We start from the raw sequence: 17714 nt of genomic DNA, 5'->3' as shown, positions 1-17714 counted from the left end.
ATTCCTCAAAGGCAATGATATGGAAGAAAATATGGAAGATTTTAAAAAAAATCTTTTTTCAATTGTATTTTTCCTAACCCTGACCACTACTCTATTAGGAAAATTATGGTTGAACCTGTTGAAACACATTTTTTAAAATTAGGAAGAAATACAACAGATTAATGTTGCATTATATTCCAGATGATGCTAAGAAAAAAAAATAAGAGAACAGCAAAGTCTATTCCATCCTTGATCGTCTACATTCACAGTTATGTACTGTTTCAAAACTATTGTCAGCAAAAACAATTCCACTCACTAAAATATCTGTGTTTGTCTTCTACACTCTTAGACTACAAAAACTCTGCCTCTTAGAACCTGGACTGGATAGCAATCTGTATTTGAACTCTTAGATTTCTAAATGATGATCTGATTATGGTTTTTCTTTTCCCACTTACATTCTGATCACTTGGAACCTTTGCAGGAAACCTTTCTAGGGATTGGAATTGCATTATCCAAAGTCTTGCAATTAAACTCCCTGGTGTGTAAGTGTGACTGGCTTACAACAGGACAATGAGGTTATCATTACTGAGTAGATTGATGATACACAACTTTACCCCACTATCCCAGAGAAGGCTACAGGTCCTAACCAAATATCTGGATGTGTATATTTAATCCTAGCAGGAGACGGTTATAATTTGTCCAGAATCACTCTGATTCTTTGGTTGGTTATAGCCGCTGCTTGGACCAGAATATTTTGCAACAGTGGCTCACATCCATAATAGTTGTCCAAATTATTGTAATGTGTTCTACATGGGACTGTCTTTAAAAAGAATTGGGAAACTACCTGCAAGGTGATCTGGTTCTATAAGAGTCCTTTTCTGTTGTGATATACAAACTATATATTGAAACTATATTTCAAGTGAAATGTTTGGACATGGATAATTTTCAGACAGAACAGCTTCACTCAGGCCTATAATTAATTTCCCAGCACAGATATTTACCTTATTTGGTCCTGAATCCTGAAAATAAAGCATATACCAATTAAAATTTCACGATTTTATGTTACCAAAGCAGGTTTTAATAAATTGGATCTGAAAACTAAACTGTGACCCTATATCAATTACGTATCTCCTCCCAATGAAAAACATTTAACATAATCTAAAAACAGAGTTCATTTTACTATTTTAGTGTAATAGAGCAAAAGCAGACATGATTGAACCAAGAGACCAGAATCCATATCTTCAGTCAGCCCCTGATTTTATACATATCTCATTATCTGACATTGCTGTGATGCCATAATATCTTTCCTGCTCATTTGCAGAATAGACAAAATACAAAGATGATTCAGAGAGATAGAAGATATGCTGGATGTTTGGCACAGAATAGTTGTTGGGTGTTCTCATCACCCGCTTTCTTGTGTTATTTGCATGAAGGGTTCCTGTTTAATTAAAAGGGTTTGCTACCCATCTGATTTTGGTGCACTGAATTAAGCCTAAGGAAATAATTATCTGGGCATTTGGAAGCACAATTGCTGACCAACTGAAGGGATCTCTACAAATATATCAGGTTCCTCATTTAGATCTTCACCTAACAGCAAAATTGGTGAACAAAGCAAAGGACACAGGGACAAGACATGCAATCCCTTATCCAATTAATACTGCAGAAACATCTTCACACATATAGATGTGCATAAATATCAATAATACTACATTTATAATGTAAATAGATGTTTATAATTAATTTATTTTTCCTTATTCACATGCACATATACAGTATCAAGGTACTTTGAAATTTCTTAATCTTTCTAAAGTAGTAAACCTATGAATTCAAATCTGTTGGGGTGAATTCATATAGTTGTTATGTTCCTCCATAGGCAAAAATAGAAATTAATGTATCGGTGTCAAGACATCGATAAGTAACCTTCAAAATAGTTCTTGATTATTTTAATTTTAATTCTCAAGATGAGTCCTTGAATATTTTAACCTGAATTCTCAGGCTTCCACAGGAAAGGAAGCTGGAGGTTAATACAGAATGAATTCTGTATAAAGTTTCTTCTCCATTAGCAGATTAGTGATTTGACTTCTGGAGAAAAACTAAATATGGCTTTTTTCCCCAGAAATCAAAAGGCTGAGTAATACTTTTACTCAAGCATCTGTGAAATGAATTGGGAAAATAAAATTTTGTACTTTAATTGTAATAAAATATTCTCTTCTACTTATCTCAATAGAAGCCTTACCATCTCAGCTAGAGCAGAGATCACTTTTCCTAAGGTTGTTAGTGATTTATTGATATTTGCTCCTTCCTGTGAAAATAAGGATATACAATCAGTGTGGGTCATTGAATTTTGATTTTAAAAAATTGCACAAAAACCTATTTAAGGTGCTGTATTGCTAACTCACCAGAACTACCAGGATTTAGAATTATATCACACATTCAAATATTGCTTTGTTTATTCAAAACTACTGGTGGATAATTTTGCCATTCTTTCCTTTCCTTTCTTTCCTTTCATAAGAGAGCTACTACATACTGTATGTACAGTATGTATGCCAATCTAGGATGTCACTGAAGAGTTCCAAAAACATTCAGATATTTTAGGACTGCACTCCCAAAATTTCTAGTCAATACTGCTGGTTGTGAATTCTAAAAACTGGATTCCCAGCACATCCAAAGGAACCAGGTTGGGGAAGGCAGAGGCAAGCCAATCAAGTTTTGGATACTATGTCCCATATAGAAAATAACAGAATGAATAAATACAGTAGATGTAAATGGTAGATGAATAGCAATTGTCACAGTGAATTATATCACAGTTAGTTAGCCCTTCTCACACTTCTGGCAAGTCTTTCATCAGGCAGAACTCTTGCCTCATTCACATAATTATATAATAGGAAGGATGATCCTATGTAATATTTTTTCATACATAGCCTTCCCTTGTTTTCCAAGCACTTCTTTCATTTTCATTTTCCTAACCATGAAAGGCCAACAAACAACACTAAGAAGGGAAAGATATAAGAGCTACACAATATATTTTGATTTATAGTACTACAGGTTTTTCTATCAGGATAAATCTGTAGCTTTTCAAAGGATAATCTCATTCACAGTTTTCAAAATTAATCCTTTCTTAAGCAAAGATATTTACATAAATATCTCACTTAGTCCAGGTTTTTCTTCCTTCTTTACCTTAAGTCTGGTGCCTTTTGCTCCTGTGGAGTCAGCCCGTTCACTTCCTGCAAGATCCACCAAGCTGATTTTGCTGACCTGAAATGAGCAAACAGATTAAATATTGATTTATGTCCAACATGGTATCTGCCTCTCAGATTATTCTCTAGCACTTAGGCATGATGGAATATTTGATAGTATTAGAGGAAGTCTAAAAATTGAGAAAAACAAAATAAGAACACAGCATTTTAGCAACCACACAATTCAGAAAACATCCATCTGTGGGATGATCCCAGATCTTACTAAACTGACTTTAATCAACAAAAACTCAAGGCAATGTATAAGAAAGCAGCAATGAACAAGTAAGCTTGGATACTCATATGGTGGAATAGACTCAAACGATAGTGGACAATAGGTGTTGGGATTAAAACTGCCCAAATTCTTAGCATTCATAATACTCCCAAGAATCTGGATAGCACCTCTTTAAGGAGAAGTCATGAGTTCAGGAGGACCTCCAAAATGTCCACAGGATCTGTCTGAGGCAATGCAACCCCATCCAAAATGAGGTTTAGCTTTACCTTTAATTTGGTTTCCAGTATTAATCTATTATTACTTAACTGCTATCACATCAAACCTCACAAAGCTATTTCTGTTTATATTTTAAAGTGTTGACTCCTCCTGCACCAAACTTTCCCTCAAAGTCTCCTATCTTTTCTCAACGCAGAGAAAGACTGTCTATGGATATGGGACCAAAATTAAACCGGGGGGGGGAGATATTTTCTGTTTGCTCCCTGTGCACTTATGCTTTTTACTACTCTCTTCAATGTATCACCAATTTAGTCCAACTGACAGCTGAGCTGAGTGTCTTTATAATGGCTGGACAGTAATTACAAGTGAGATGGTATCAGACTGCACGCCTGAGTGCTCTTGGCCAGAATATCAATGCATACTAATTTTTCAGTTCACCTTCTCAGTGGTGACGTCTGTCTCTGCATCGTGTCTCTTCTGAGTGAAGATAATATTGAAAACCGCATGCGAGCGGCTGCTGGTTTCATTCATGTTAGTGGCTGCTACTGTCCTATTGAAGAAGAGTAGCAGGGAATTTATTTATATTTCTTGTCAGGAAAGTAAAGTTGATAAGAACAAGCAAATACTTTTAGTGTAACAGATGTTTAAAATATCTTTCCTCAGTTAGAACCTTTCAGATCTATTATTGTATTTCTCAGAATTCATAACTGTTATGGAAAACTGACATAGTAAATTACAGTACTTGTATATAAATGAATAAAAATAATTAATTTTATCAGAAGTAAAATTGGAAGAAAAAAAGAGTACAAATTGAATCCCTACCAGATCTATATAAAGATGTGAGTCCTTTATATCTCTAGAGCTGGGAATCCTTAGCCTCATCTTTTTTTAACTCCATCCCAATGCAATTTACTCATTCTTTCTTGCTCTAGCTATAGAGCGATTGCTGCTAATCTGTATATCCAATAGGGTAAAGTATAAAATTCCCTAAGACTCACAAAAGAACTTGGTCTTCAATCCATCCAGCAACATCTTCATAAGGCCAATCATGGGACCATACTCTACACCCTTTCTTGTTTTGAATTATTTAAATTAGGGTTAGCTCCTTGTTTCAGGGCTATCAAAATATTCTCTGTTGAAAAACTCAACTTCCTAATATTTTTATCAGAATGAAATTCCTGTGAAGGACTTGACTAAAAATAATAATTCTGAATGATTTTATAGGAATACCAGAATGAGATACATTTTCTTCGTTGTTCTTTTTACCTTGCTTTGTTTCCAGAGTCCATTAAATCCTGAATGTCATTATATGAAGTAACAGCTAGTTTTGAGAGATCTTCAACATATGGTCCAAGGAGTGGGTGCTCTCTGACCCTCAGGTTTCCTTTATTCTTGGGATTGAGGAGGTCACGTACACGTTCACAGTATATTTCCATGTAACTCACCTATAGGACAAAATGCACTTACTCATTTAATAAACATAAGAGCAAGAGAAGCACAGGAGGCGGCTAAATATCTTGTGGGCACTGACTGATATGACATTGTCAACCCAGAACAAAAAACCAACCCTGATGATCTATAAGACTTGCAGGCAGGAGCTCTTGTTCATCCTATCTCCTGGTTCTTGTCCTTTCTTTTCATCCCTGCCTCAGAATAAACCACCAAATCAGTAAGTATTGTCTGTACAATTTTCTCCCAAGATCAGAAAAGCATAAGTGGGTGTGTTTACTTCCCAATATGCTTAATGATCTTATTTTATACTTTCAAAAATGGGAAAATATTAAAGAGGCTGAAAATTCTGACCTCTGTACTATCACTGAATAATTATTGCATCAAAGATTCTCCCCAACAAATAATAATAACAGCAACAAACTATTTAATAATTATCCTTGACCATAAAACAGTTGTCCACACATGTTATGAAACAAATCTGAGAATTCAGAAATACATTATTAGATAGCTTTTTTTGGCAAATGCATTTTTCTTCAACTTTATCTATTTCTGAAACCACAGCATCATAAAGTTTCTTTTGTTGCTCAAAACTATGTATAAAAATGATAGCATTGAAAAATAGCAGCCTGTACCTCCACTGAGTAGGACATATTGTCATTTGTTGTGTCATTGATTCGAGAGAAGAGATCCTCGCACAACTGCATAGTATGAGAAAGACAAAAAATGTTACACTTCTGTAACAATAGTGTCATCTGCATCATTTAAATTTTCAAACTGTTTGTAAAAAGAAATATTTTCCCCAACATAATATTTGGGGAAAGGCTTCTTATTAATTGGGAAAAAGTGATCTGGATAAAATGTAAATTCCAACCAAATCTTGACTGAACCTTTTTAATAAGAGGTGTGATATTGCAGAAGGAACTATTCCCAGAAGCTACATCTTGCAACTCAAACATTTCTATTGTTTTCTAAGCTGTACAAACATACAAACTGTTGAACTCATGTACTAATAGCGGCCAATTGCAGCCAGTGATCAACTTAGAGGTCTCCTTACTATGACAAAACTTTTAGTTGAGACCAAATAAATCAATTCTATACTTTCTACTGCTCCTCTTTCTTGAATTTCTGACAATTAGGGATAAATTCTTCTTTTCTTTCCATCAACTGTTGCTCAATTCTACCCATGCCACACCGTTCTGTTCTTTGAAGATGTCATGGGATTTTATGCTTCCGCCCCTTTCTTGATTGTTGCTCATTAACTACTTCACATGCTTCCCATCCCAAACATTATTTTCTTGGATTTGTTTCTTACTTTGAGGTATTTCACATTGTCATGATTACCTGGGGAATTATGCCTTGTTGGTCCTTCTCTTGTCTACCCATCATTGTATATGACTTGCCAGCCCCAGTCTGGCCATAGGCAAAAATGCAGACATTATAACCTTCAAAAGCATGCTGCAGCATCTCCTCTCCAATGTCCAAGTACACTTGTTTTTGTGAAGCATAATTTATGTCTTCAGGCTGCTCAGAAAAAAGAAACAGAGATCACTGAGAAAGACAAAGGAAAGAGGAAAAATATTTTCTCCCTCTGCACAATATAATCATCTTGAAGCCTCCAGATGTTCTAGTCTAATCCTCACAAAGCTTCATCTTTGGCCATTCTGACTGGGATAAATGACTGTTGCTATCCAAACACTTAGAGGGCAATAACACCTTCTCTCTTGATAGAGAAGTATATATTTTTACCAGTAGAAACTATTCCAAATTCATTAAATACCTGACTTGCAATCTTATGTTTAACAATGGTTGAAATGGCCCTGGGAAAAGTGTCTTACAAACTGTCCTCAAAAGACCATAGCACCAATTCTGCAGTCATGGGGCCACAATTCAGGTGCTTCCATATCTGCTCGCATTTATGTCTGTTGCGGCATCTTGTGGTCATGTGATCACAATATGCTACTTTCCCAGCTGGCTTCAGACAAGCAAAATCAATTAGGGAAGCTAGATTTGCTTAACAACCATGTGATTTGTTTAATGACTGCAGTGATTCATGTAATGACTATGATAGATAGAAATGGTCATAAAAGTGGGTAAAATCACATGATTTGCTTAATGACCACATCACTTAGCGACCAAAATTCCAATCCCAATTGTGGCTGTAAATCTAGGACTACTGGTACATATGTACATACATACATACAAACATAGTTTTTTCCTAATAATTCTTGGCTCAAGTCTCCAGACTATAGGTAAGGAACTTTGCTTCTGGAAGGCTTTCTAGCCCTTTTACCAGCAATGCCACCATCAGTATAGATGTATGCAATGTGAACACAACCTGCAAGGCATATGTTCTTGGTCACATTAGAAGGACGTTTAAAATGGAGTAATTGCTAACTTTTTAAGCTGCTGCCAACTGCTTCTCCTGTAGGATACGTTTTTCTAGTCAAGCTGTGTTCCCATGTTAACAGAATGACGCAACAAAGTTCAATCCACATTTACATATTTTTTCCAAGATTCAGTTGAATTGGAAAGAATATAAAATATATAAAATATAAACCCCGCAGCCAACCTTCCCTTCTTTGTGCCCTAGTATCTACTTACAGTTGTGTGAGACCAGTAGGAATAGTCAAAGTTGAAACTTTTGGGTGTCTCTTTGGGCTGCTTTGGATTAATGATAGCTAGGAAGAAGCAGAGTATAAACATTATATGTAGAACTAGCAAACATCATTTCTTGATCCAATAAACAGAAGTATCCAATTTCATAAAGCTATCCAATATATGAATTTGAAAAACAGTTTATACTTGAAACTCCTAGAAAGTTAACATTCTATGTGCCCTCAAGAACAGTTGAGGTTCAACATGAAAACTCCTTTATGATTCTGAACTGGCTAAATGCATCATGATTTGGCATTGCAAAATCAAGTAACAAATATGCAAAGAAAACCTTTAAGTACAACATTTTTGCATATCTACAAATTTCTTTAAGATAAATCTCTTTTCTCTTAGACAGACAAGTCAAAAAACTGTGCTCTAAGTTTTCTAACAAATGTCCGATATTGTATTCATGAAGTAATGGGGAAAAAGGCAACAAGTGTTTACCGGTACTTAAGAATGCAAAAAAATACCTTCATATATTGTATTCTCAAACCTTTCCTTCAGTACGTTTTTTCACCAAAGAAAAAATATAAGTAGCTGTCATTATAGATAGATAATTTCCCTACAGACATTCATAAAATTTACTACAGTGAATAAATTTACACATACCACTTACATAGCAAATAGCCTAATATGAAACTTTATTATATTAAATGTTAGGCACGTGTAAGAAATCCATAGACTGAAGCAGAAATGTGTAACTCTCTGGGTATAAATTGATTCTGTATAAGGTTAAATAGATGTATATCATTAACCATGGAAAATGAGGAAGGGTTTATCAGCTGCCAATATAAATCATTAATTTTGGATTAAAATGTTTATAATTTTCAAGTAGCATATTCAACTACAGGTGATCTTGTAATATAATATATCTAACAATTATTTGATTAATTATATAATAATGAAAGATCACAAGATCAATTTTTAATTTGTTGATATATTTGGGTAATTTCTTCCTTATTTTTACTGGAAAAGTAATAGGAAAAAAAATAAGGTACTAGGTTCAGAAAAATTGAGACATAATGATATTTAACTATCTTTTGTATATCAGAGATCAAAAGTGACCAGGTATCTCTTCCACTTTTTATCATCTGCTGGAATTTCTCATGATGTATATACAGTATCTGCAACTGTCTAGCTACCTCTGAAATTTATACCATAGAAGACAAAGGCAAGGTATAAATGCCTTACTCTTTTAATAATTCCTCCCTTTTTTTTCTTTGATACAACTCTTTGAAAGCCCTTTATATGAGACTCCAACTTTCTCTAATGCCTTTTTTGGTAACAGAAGTGGGGAAGAGGTGCCCTGCGGGTATTTGTTGAATTGCTAATGGGAGGGCTGCCAACTTCCTATACCTATTTTGTATGATTTCAAAAGAATATTTCAGTTACTTACTTGAAATGAAGAATACTTACTAACTTAAATGGATATTACCTATGTTCAGTTTGTTTGGTCGATGGGGAGAAAACAATTCTCAAGTCAGAAAGAATGAAAGTGATGTATTGGTCTATTGCATCTAGGATTAAGTACTATGAGACAAGTGTAGAATTATCTACTGCCAACTTTTTTGTAGGGATGTTCATAATCTGTGAGGTGCCTTTATAATGTTACAAAAGATGCTAGGATACAACTCTCAGATTAGCCAAGTGATACAATAAAAATCTTGCATCAGTCCTATCAATGCCCTAGTGACATGTAATCTTTTTTCTCTGCCTGAGAGAACATTTCATTTGAAAACATACGGAAAAATAACACCAAGACTTCTATATCAGGAGTCTAAGATAGAATTGAAGCTCTTGGGAACATGCAGCCCATGATGCTTTGTTGTGACTTTTGGAGAGTTGATTTTCACTTACTCATGGGAAAAACTGGGAATCAGATCTGACCATCATCACAGCAAAAGACAGATGGATAATTGGCCGCCCACTCAAAGAGAAGGGGGTATCCAGAATTTTGCATACTACAACCACAAGGAAGTGCAACAAATGAACCCTGAATTCATCATTTATAGGACCCACTTTTGATACACTACAATCATTAATTCATTGTCATCTTAGTTCTTCAAATTCTTTGTTAGATGTTCTTGAATTACTGTGGGCTTGTTATTTTTTCCAATCTAGCCTGCCTGGGAGAAATCTATCCGTTCTTAGAAACAGTTCTAAAAACTGGTGACAAATACTAATGGCACAGTTTCTTGTTATTCTGAAATGAGGAATGATAAATTGGTTCTAAAATAAGCCTAGAACATAGACAGGGATATCAATCACAATATTCCTTTTTGGATTAAACAGCATTTTGCATAATATAGAAAAATAAGAATAAGCAATAGCTCTTCATAAACCAAAGTACTATATAACCCAAAGCAAATTTGGGTTATGTAATACTTAAGAAATTTACTTCAATAAATTGTGGCTTTACTGTGATGGATGGTCATCTAACAATGTTGGAAAAATCAATTTGATATAAAGATATTGGTGGCGACAGCTAAAAGGAGATAGGAAAAGGCAGGTGCCAGAAAGGTTGGTGGGGGAGGGGAGTACAGGCCAGCTGGATATGTTGCATTTGAAGGGAGGACAGTAGCAGTTGCAGCAGCCGCCAATTTGACTATAAGTGTGATGTACTGGTATCTAACTAGCTTTCTCCCCTCTCCCTCATTTTTCCCAGTGTCTTTCCTTCAATAATCCCTTTAGCTGCTGCTTGCCACTGTTAATATGCATGGCTTTTTCCTATTCCCTATCGCAAAACATTTCTTAAAGAAATCTGCATGTTTCAGTTTGAACATTCATCAATGAAAAACAACCGTTCCATGCAGAAAATGGTTTGGGTACAACATGTTTTGCATATTCCCCAAAAGCAAAATATAGAAGAAAATAAACTAAGTGCTTAGTAAAACAATTGAACACAGCAAGGGATAAGAAAAAATGTGTGCCATCCCCTTAGTTATTTAATGTATTTGTGGAAAGTGAAAAAAGTTCTAAGCAAACATATTTAGGGGAAAAAAAAGACACTCCCCAAACTTTCTTCCAAAAAACATCCTCTTGTCTTCCTCTTATCCCAAATTCTGCTTATGCCCCTTTGCTTATGCTGACTTTTCATAAATGTTAAAGGTAACTCCAGTCTATTGCAGAGTGCACTCTCATTGCCAGCAGAATAAGGCTACAGCCAACAGTTTCCATTTGTGCAATATTTGCATGCATAAGGTTCCATGTTCAATCTTTATATCTTCGATTAATATTCATGAAATAGGGCAGTTAGGAATCCTAGTTATGAATGGGTCAAGCATCTTAGAGCAGCAGTCTTAATAAGCCAATCGTCAGTTCTGATACTGTTTCTAGCAGTTTGATTTTAGAAGTAATGGTAATGAGGACTGAGAGGCATTCAAGCACTAAATGTTTGTCTCTTGGTGCACCATATGCACACTTTAGAATTCTGCACACATTTCTCCTCTGATGTCAAGAATGTTACTATGGCAATCTAAGAACTGACTTGGCTCTGTCAATCTCTCTTAATTGTTTACTGCATTTTAAACAGAAAAGGCACAAAACACAGAATGATGGCAAGCCTCAAAAAGAAGCAACTCCATAATTTTATACATAATTTGGATGACCTTTCAGAATAAGATGGTATGGAGTGAAGAATTACAATTTAATAGGAAGATGATGCATCATTCAAATTAGACATTCTTTTCATTATGTCGACTCCACTCCACTTCTTCATTTTCAAAGAAGAAAAAGAAAAGGACAAAGAGACACGCACACACATCCCTCCTAAAGGATACAGAGGAAAGCATGTAAGGATAGCAAAAATTAAGAGTAAAAAGAGCAGTGTTATTTTAAAATCCAGGACATATAGACATTGTCAACTACAATTTAGCTCTAAAAATGTAAATAGCACTTCCAGATTCATGTCCACATTTGCCCAATAACATCTCCAGAGTGGGCTAGATAAATCTTTTCCCCTATCTTATCTTTTTCTGTGCTAACAGAGGCTTGAGAAAACTAACTGGTTTATTTACCAATCAATCCAGAGCAAGCATACCCATAAACAATAAATTCCTGGTGCAGAAACCATTATGAATATGACACTTAGAAACAAAACACAATTTTCATGTCCTTGTCTCATGCATGAATTAGATCAGGACCTCGGAGACTACTAAATTCATAATTTTAAATCCCACAGACCACTAATGTGATTTTTTTAAAAAAAGATAAATAGTATTTAGTGCAATGTAAAAAATGCAAATATTTTGTCTGCGGACCACCAAAATTTTCTCATGGACCACCAGTGGTCCACGGACCACTGGTTGGTGACCACTAAACTAGATAAATAGAAACAAGCTAATAGTAACTGTGATCAGACTCTGTAATGTTATGTGGGAATGACCTTGAGAGATAAGGGAAAGAGATGCTGTCTAGCGAGGGATGGTGAGAGATTTTCTGACTTGAAAGATTCTGTTAATGTAGCATTACAATGAAGTAGAATTAGCTCATCTTGTCTCTGGTCTACTCAGGAAGCTGACAGATTCTTACAATGGTTGATGCTGCAGTCCCACTTATTCACACTTGGAGTTATTTCCATACCTCCAAAAAATTTACATTAGTAATAAAAAATATTGTGCATAGTTATATGCTTCATGTCAGCCTGGTCCAACCTTGTTTCTCTCCTGGCACTTTCTGGAAATTGAAGATGTCAGAAAAATACAACTTCCATTTCAACTTTAATTTGGGAAGGCAGCAGCTTTCCCAACACATCTAAAATTCATTAGATTGGGGAAATCTCCAGTAATAAAGGATTCTCAGTATTTATCTAATTATAATTTGAAGTTATTGATGTATCTTTGACCAATTTTGCAGTGGTTTGAGGCAAAATATGTGAGAATTCTGAGAAATAAAGCATAAAGCTTTATCTGAACTATGGTTTGAGACCAACCTTGGGGTGAATTTAATCATTCAACAGAGAGACACACACATACACACAAAATATGACTATTTGGCATCCCTTATCACCACTGATATACATTCTTATCAATCTGAAGGGTAAGAAACAAAATTTTCCATCTGGGGAGGAGCCAAAAGTACAGGTGAATTTTAAAAGGTAACTAATTATTTTGTATTGTCTTCAACCAAATCAGAGACTCCAAGGGTATGACTCCAGAAGCCTCGAACCAATATTCAATTGTTTAAATTTTTTGATAGAATTAATGTTTGAAAAAATGATTATTTAAACAAGGGTAAGCAGAGAATCCATCTGATATATCAATTCCAAGTGGTATCCAAGGTGAACAGAGAAAATATTCCTTGTATCTTTTAAAACCCCTTTTTTTAACTTTAAAAACAGATCAAAAGAAACAACTGCTGAAGTTGTTCACACAAAGCAATTATTTTCTTTTTCTGCTGCTAGAGGCAAAAAGAAATCCACAAACCCACATGACTTTTGCTTTTGGTCATCCTTGAAGAAACCAGTTTTTCTTTCTTCCCCTACTTCAGATGAAGCAGGCAAGAGCTTTCCTGCACATTTGCTCAACCATATCCTCTTCCTCCAAATGGTAGTGGTAATTGGGCATGGGTCGCCAAACCAGTAGTGACGGCTAGCTGGCCACGCTCCCGAACCGGCCCACGCTCGCCCTGCCTCGCCTTCGCCATATGCATTCACAGAATTGCCTCCTCCTGCCTACACACAGATAAGCATTTGCCCTAGCCTAGCGCCCCCTCCCCACCGCCCAGCATCTCCTGAAGCCGCTGCCATTGCCGCCATGATGGGGACAGGGGCAGCATGCTGGAGAGGGCGGCAGTGGCAGGAGAAGGCAGTGGAGGCAGCAGGACAGGGCAGTGGCGGAGGGAAATGTCCAGGTTTAGTTTGGAACAACATTAAGTACTTCAGGATTGTTAGGATTGGTGCAGGATCTGTTGATGCAATCCAGAATTGTCTTTCTATTGTCCTTTGGGCCACAGTATTGTGACTATAGGATACAAGTGTGCGTGTGCAATCTAGGCTCTGTTATTTCCCACGGCCCCCGCCACGCCTGGGGGTGTTTTTTTGAGTTGCAGCCGGTTCCTCCTCTCCCCTTGTCCCAAGCCATGATTGGGTGAACTTTCCTCCCTCCCTCCTGCTCTGCTTGCACAATCCAGCGCCTAACCCTAACACACCACTGCTTCCTTCTTTCCTTCCCCTCAGGTTTGCTATTTGTTGTGATTCATTTTATTTTATATCTGCCGGGTGTAAAATGGCCTCTCTCGCATATGGTGCAGTGCTGGAGAATTAACTGTGTTTATAATAATACATTCATAAAGGCCAGAGGGAATGAACCAAGTAGAACAGCCCGGTGTTCTGAATTAATGATAAGCTTTTCTGAAAAACCAGCAGTTGCTAAGGAAACTGCCAAGGGGAATCAAAATGGTCAGCATGGCCACCAAAGGAAAGGTACTGCAAAGTTCCTGTTCTTAAAAATTTATGGAGCTATCAAGTTATTCCCAGATTTTTTTAAAAAGCTCTTGTTGATCATCCACATGCATGAGGTCTCCCATGTCATGAACCATAAATATGTTATATTGGAATATATTCCATTTGCTCTAATAGGCAAAATTTAGAATCTAAAAGGAATGCAACCTTAGAGAGCCGAGGTGGCGCAGTGGTTAGAGTGCAGTACTGCAGGCCACTTCAGCTGACTGCTATCTGCAGTTCGGCGATTCAAATCTCACCGGCTCAAGGTTGACTCAGCCTTCCATCCTTCCGAAGTGGGTGAAATGAGGACCCAGACTGTGGGGGCAATATATGCTGACCCTGTAAACTGCTTAGAGAGGGCTGAAAGCCCTATGAAGTGGTATATAAGTCTAACTGCTATTGCTATTGCTATTATCCTAGTGTACGGGTATCAAACTCACCACATCACATTGCTGCCATGTGACTTTTGCAATGTTTTCCCCCTTTGCGGACCTGGGGTGGCTTGGCCTGTGCGTGACGCATCTGGCCCACGGGCTGCCAGTTTGATACCCGTGACCTAGGGCTTAAAGGCTCTGCAATACCAATTTTAATAGTTGAATGCCAGTCACTGCAAAGACAAAGAATACAGGGAGACTTTTGGACTCCTAAAACACATCTTAAGAATTTTTTTTTTTGGGGGGGGGTGTTGAAATCATATGATAGAAAAGGACTCCATAGCCTTTTGTAGTCCTTGGTAGCACCAGTATTTAAAAAGTGTTAATCTTTAAATACCTAATGACAGTTTCAAGGGTAAAATTCAATGTGTTTTACTGTGCTTTGTGGTTAATGGTGCAGGCTCATAGGGCAAGTAACCACTTTGGTTGGGGGAAAGATGTTTTTTTTCTCTAATCCCCGAGCACTCTCCTTCATCACCTTTCAGTTTCTCCTCATCAAACTTACTTTCCTCTGATACTCGGGGTTGGAGGCAGGGCAGCAGCTAGCTCCTAATTTGGGGTCTTACAAAATATAAAATCTCATAGCAAGTTTCCAAAGAGCACAGATAAACCTCACTAACAAGCAGATAGTCCCGTGATGGTGAAGCTATGGCATGCATGCAAGAAGTGGCACGCAGCACCCTCTCTGATGGCACATGAGCTGTCACCCCATTTCAGTTCTGCCACCCATGAGCGCATGCCTCCTACCGGCCAGCTAGCCTTTGGGTCTCTGCCGCACATGCGCAGAAGGGGCAGGTGTGGCAGGTGTGGGGGGGCACAAATATGCGCTGATCATTTTGTCCTTTCCTCCAAACGCTGAAAGAAAAGTTAGAAATTTTCTGGAAGAGCCATATTTGGCAGTGCTTGTCCTCCAACAGATGTTGGGATAATTAATCATGCCTCTTTCAGATATTGAAATTAGCTTTAAGAAGCATAATCCACATCTGTTGTTGGATGATCAACAGATAAATAAATAAAAGCAGCACTGTTTTTATTTCTCTATCTCTGATGTTCTCTGTAGCATTGGCAAGCTCATTTACTTGAATATCTGAAGAGGAATGAATATATTATTCTTCCTATTCTAGTGGTCCTTTGAACAAATTGCCAAATTGAATCTTTCAACTGCTATATTCCAATCATGGAACTGATCCCATTAGGCCTCTGTTATAACTATTAAATCACATTTGGCTTCCTTTACCCAAAGTTCAAGCTCATTTTATTATTCATATTCTAAACATAATTGTGCAAACAACAGCCATAACTTTATGAACCAATGTTCTTTCTGATTTTTCACTGTAAAGTTTAATAGGCTCATTACAACAATATTTTGCAGAAGAATCTTATCTATGAGCCCAGCTGATCCAACAAAACTTACCCAATCTTGGCTGAATCTGAAAAAAATTAATCAGGATGGTCAACAAGACCATAGACAAGCCCAAACCTAACCTAACCAGTCCACCCCTGCTTAACTAGCTAGGCTTAAAGAATATAGGGCTATCATCTTCTCCACTGAAGGTTCTCCATCTTCTCCAGAGAAGGACCTTACTGATGTTCAATCAGATTCACTCTTGTCTTTCTCCAAGAACACTACAGTCATTGCTTCTAGTATTTCATCTCCCAGAGATCTTTGGAAAACCAAAGCACCCCAAATCAGCCGACAGACAGCATTGGACCTTTGATCATTTGTGACAAGTCCCTGGTTGCAATGGAGGCCATGAACTCACGAGCCATCACAGATTTAACATTGCCAGGAAAGTTGCAGTCACCAAGGACCATAATCTTTGGGATCTCCACTACTAAGCTGGCAATGGAAAACAGAAGCAGAGATGATGTTTGGCAACAGGGAAAGTGGTATACCAGCAATATCCCAATGGTTTCTGAAGGTTCAACTTAAGCTAGAGGGTCTCATAGCCAGTTATCTGCAGGCATATATGTAGATAATTTTGATTCAGTGTTTGGTGAACAGCATATTTACTTGATTGTTTGTTTGTTTCCTGATTATACTTCCAGCTTTTGTATTTTCTATGCTTCCATATCCCCACTGCAAGATAGATATACCCTTCATTCTCCCCAAATAATAGGAATTATTTTCCAGCTTCCTAATATTGCTTATTTATTTATATTTTCAATACAAAATCTGCATACATTCTAATGATACCAGTGGTGGGATTCACTTACCTTCCCTACCGGTTTGCAAATGTGGTCGTGCGCCACCTTCTGCACATGTGCACTGCCTTCTGCACATGCGCAGAAGGTCGCGCACTACATTGGGGCAGGTGAGCAGAGCCTCCCACAGCTGCCGCTACTGGTTTGCCCGCTACCGGCTGAATACCACCTCTGACTGATATCTATGTCTAAAAAAATTAAAATAGTAAACAAAAATGTTGGTAACTTCCATAGCAGAAGCACACTACTGCATAAACACGTTTAATAGTCTTCTCTAGTTAGTATTAGATACAGCCTAATATTGAGTAATCATATTTCTTTATAAATCTCTACATAGGATTGCCAGGCCACAATCTAGAGATTTCTATTGCCTCTTCAAAACTGCCAGATAAGCAGACAAATGAATCTAGGATTTCTTCAATTGTTTATTTCCCTGTTCTCTATCAGCCTCCACTCCTATCTGTTATACAATATGCCTAAAAATCCAGTCCCTACAGCAGCTGGGAGAAAAGAGAGGGAAAGAAGAAGAGGTGAGAAGCCAAAGTTTGTGATAAAACTTGGCCATAAAATCTAGACGTTCAATCAAAAGAAACCATCATGGGCATAAAAAGGATTTAGGAGTATATCATTATAACAGTTGGCACTTTATGACAGAAAGCAAAATAGCATTAAGAATGCCTAACATTTTAATAAAGGAGTAATGGCAGAATCAGAAGCTCTGCAGACACTCTGGCCCACAGTTAGCTGTTAAGAAATAGGGATCCATAATAAAAAAAAAATAGAGAATTTTGAAAGTTATCTGGAAACTAGGCTCCCCAAATAGCAGTCTACTTTATATAAAGTCTGGGTACTGTATGAATGAA

General features: G+C 37.0%; 1 protein-coding gene across 22 annotated transcripts in view; it reads right to left on the bottom strand.

Annotated features, from left to right (window-relative positions):
* Window positions 1-17714, bottom strand: part of KIF1A (kinesin family member 1A) — a 99705-nt gene that overhangs the window by 63357 nt on the left and 18634 nt on the right. For all 22 annotated transcript variants that reach the window (XM_087725615.1, XM_087725616.1, XM_087725618.1 and 19 more), the window contains exons 3-10: window positions 7717-7793; window positions 6457-6636; window positions 5748-5813; window positions 4930-5108; window positions 4102-4213; window positions 3157-3234; window positions 2216-2281; window positions 981-998 (exon numbers count right to left, since the gene is read on the bottom strand). In XM_087725615.1, the coding sequence (XP_087581741.1) occupies window positions 981-998; window positions 2216-2281; window positions 3157-3234; window positions 4102-4213; window positions 4930-5108; window positions 5748-5813; window positions 6457-6636; window positions 7717-7793 (776 nt within the window). The remainder of the gene's footprint in view (window positions 1-980; window positions 999-2215; window positions 2282-3156; window positions 3235-4101; window positions 4214-4929; window positions 5109-5747; window positions 5814-6456; window positions 6637-7716; window positions 7794-17714) is intronic.

This window comes from Thamnophis sirtalis, unplaced genomic scaffold (genome assembly GCF_051295495.1).
Source record: "Thamnophis sirtalis isolate CommonGarterSnake01/CBP01778 unplaced genomic scaffold, rThaSir2_p1.2 scaffold_11, whole genome shotgun sequence".
Taxonomy (NCBI): domain Eukaryota; kingdom Metazoa; phylum Chordata; class Lepidosauria; order Squamata; family Natricidae; genus Thamnophis; species Thamnophis sirtalis.
This window is presented reverse-complemented; position numbering and strand designations above follow the sequence as displayed.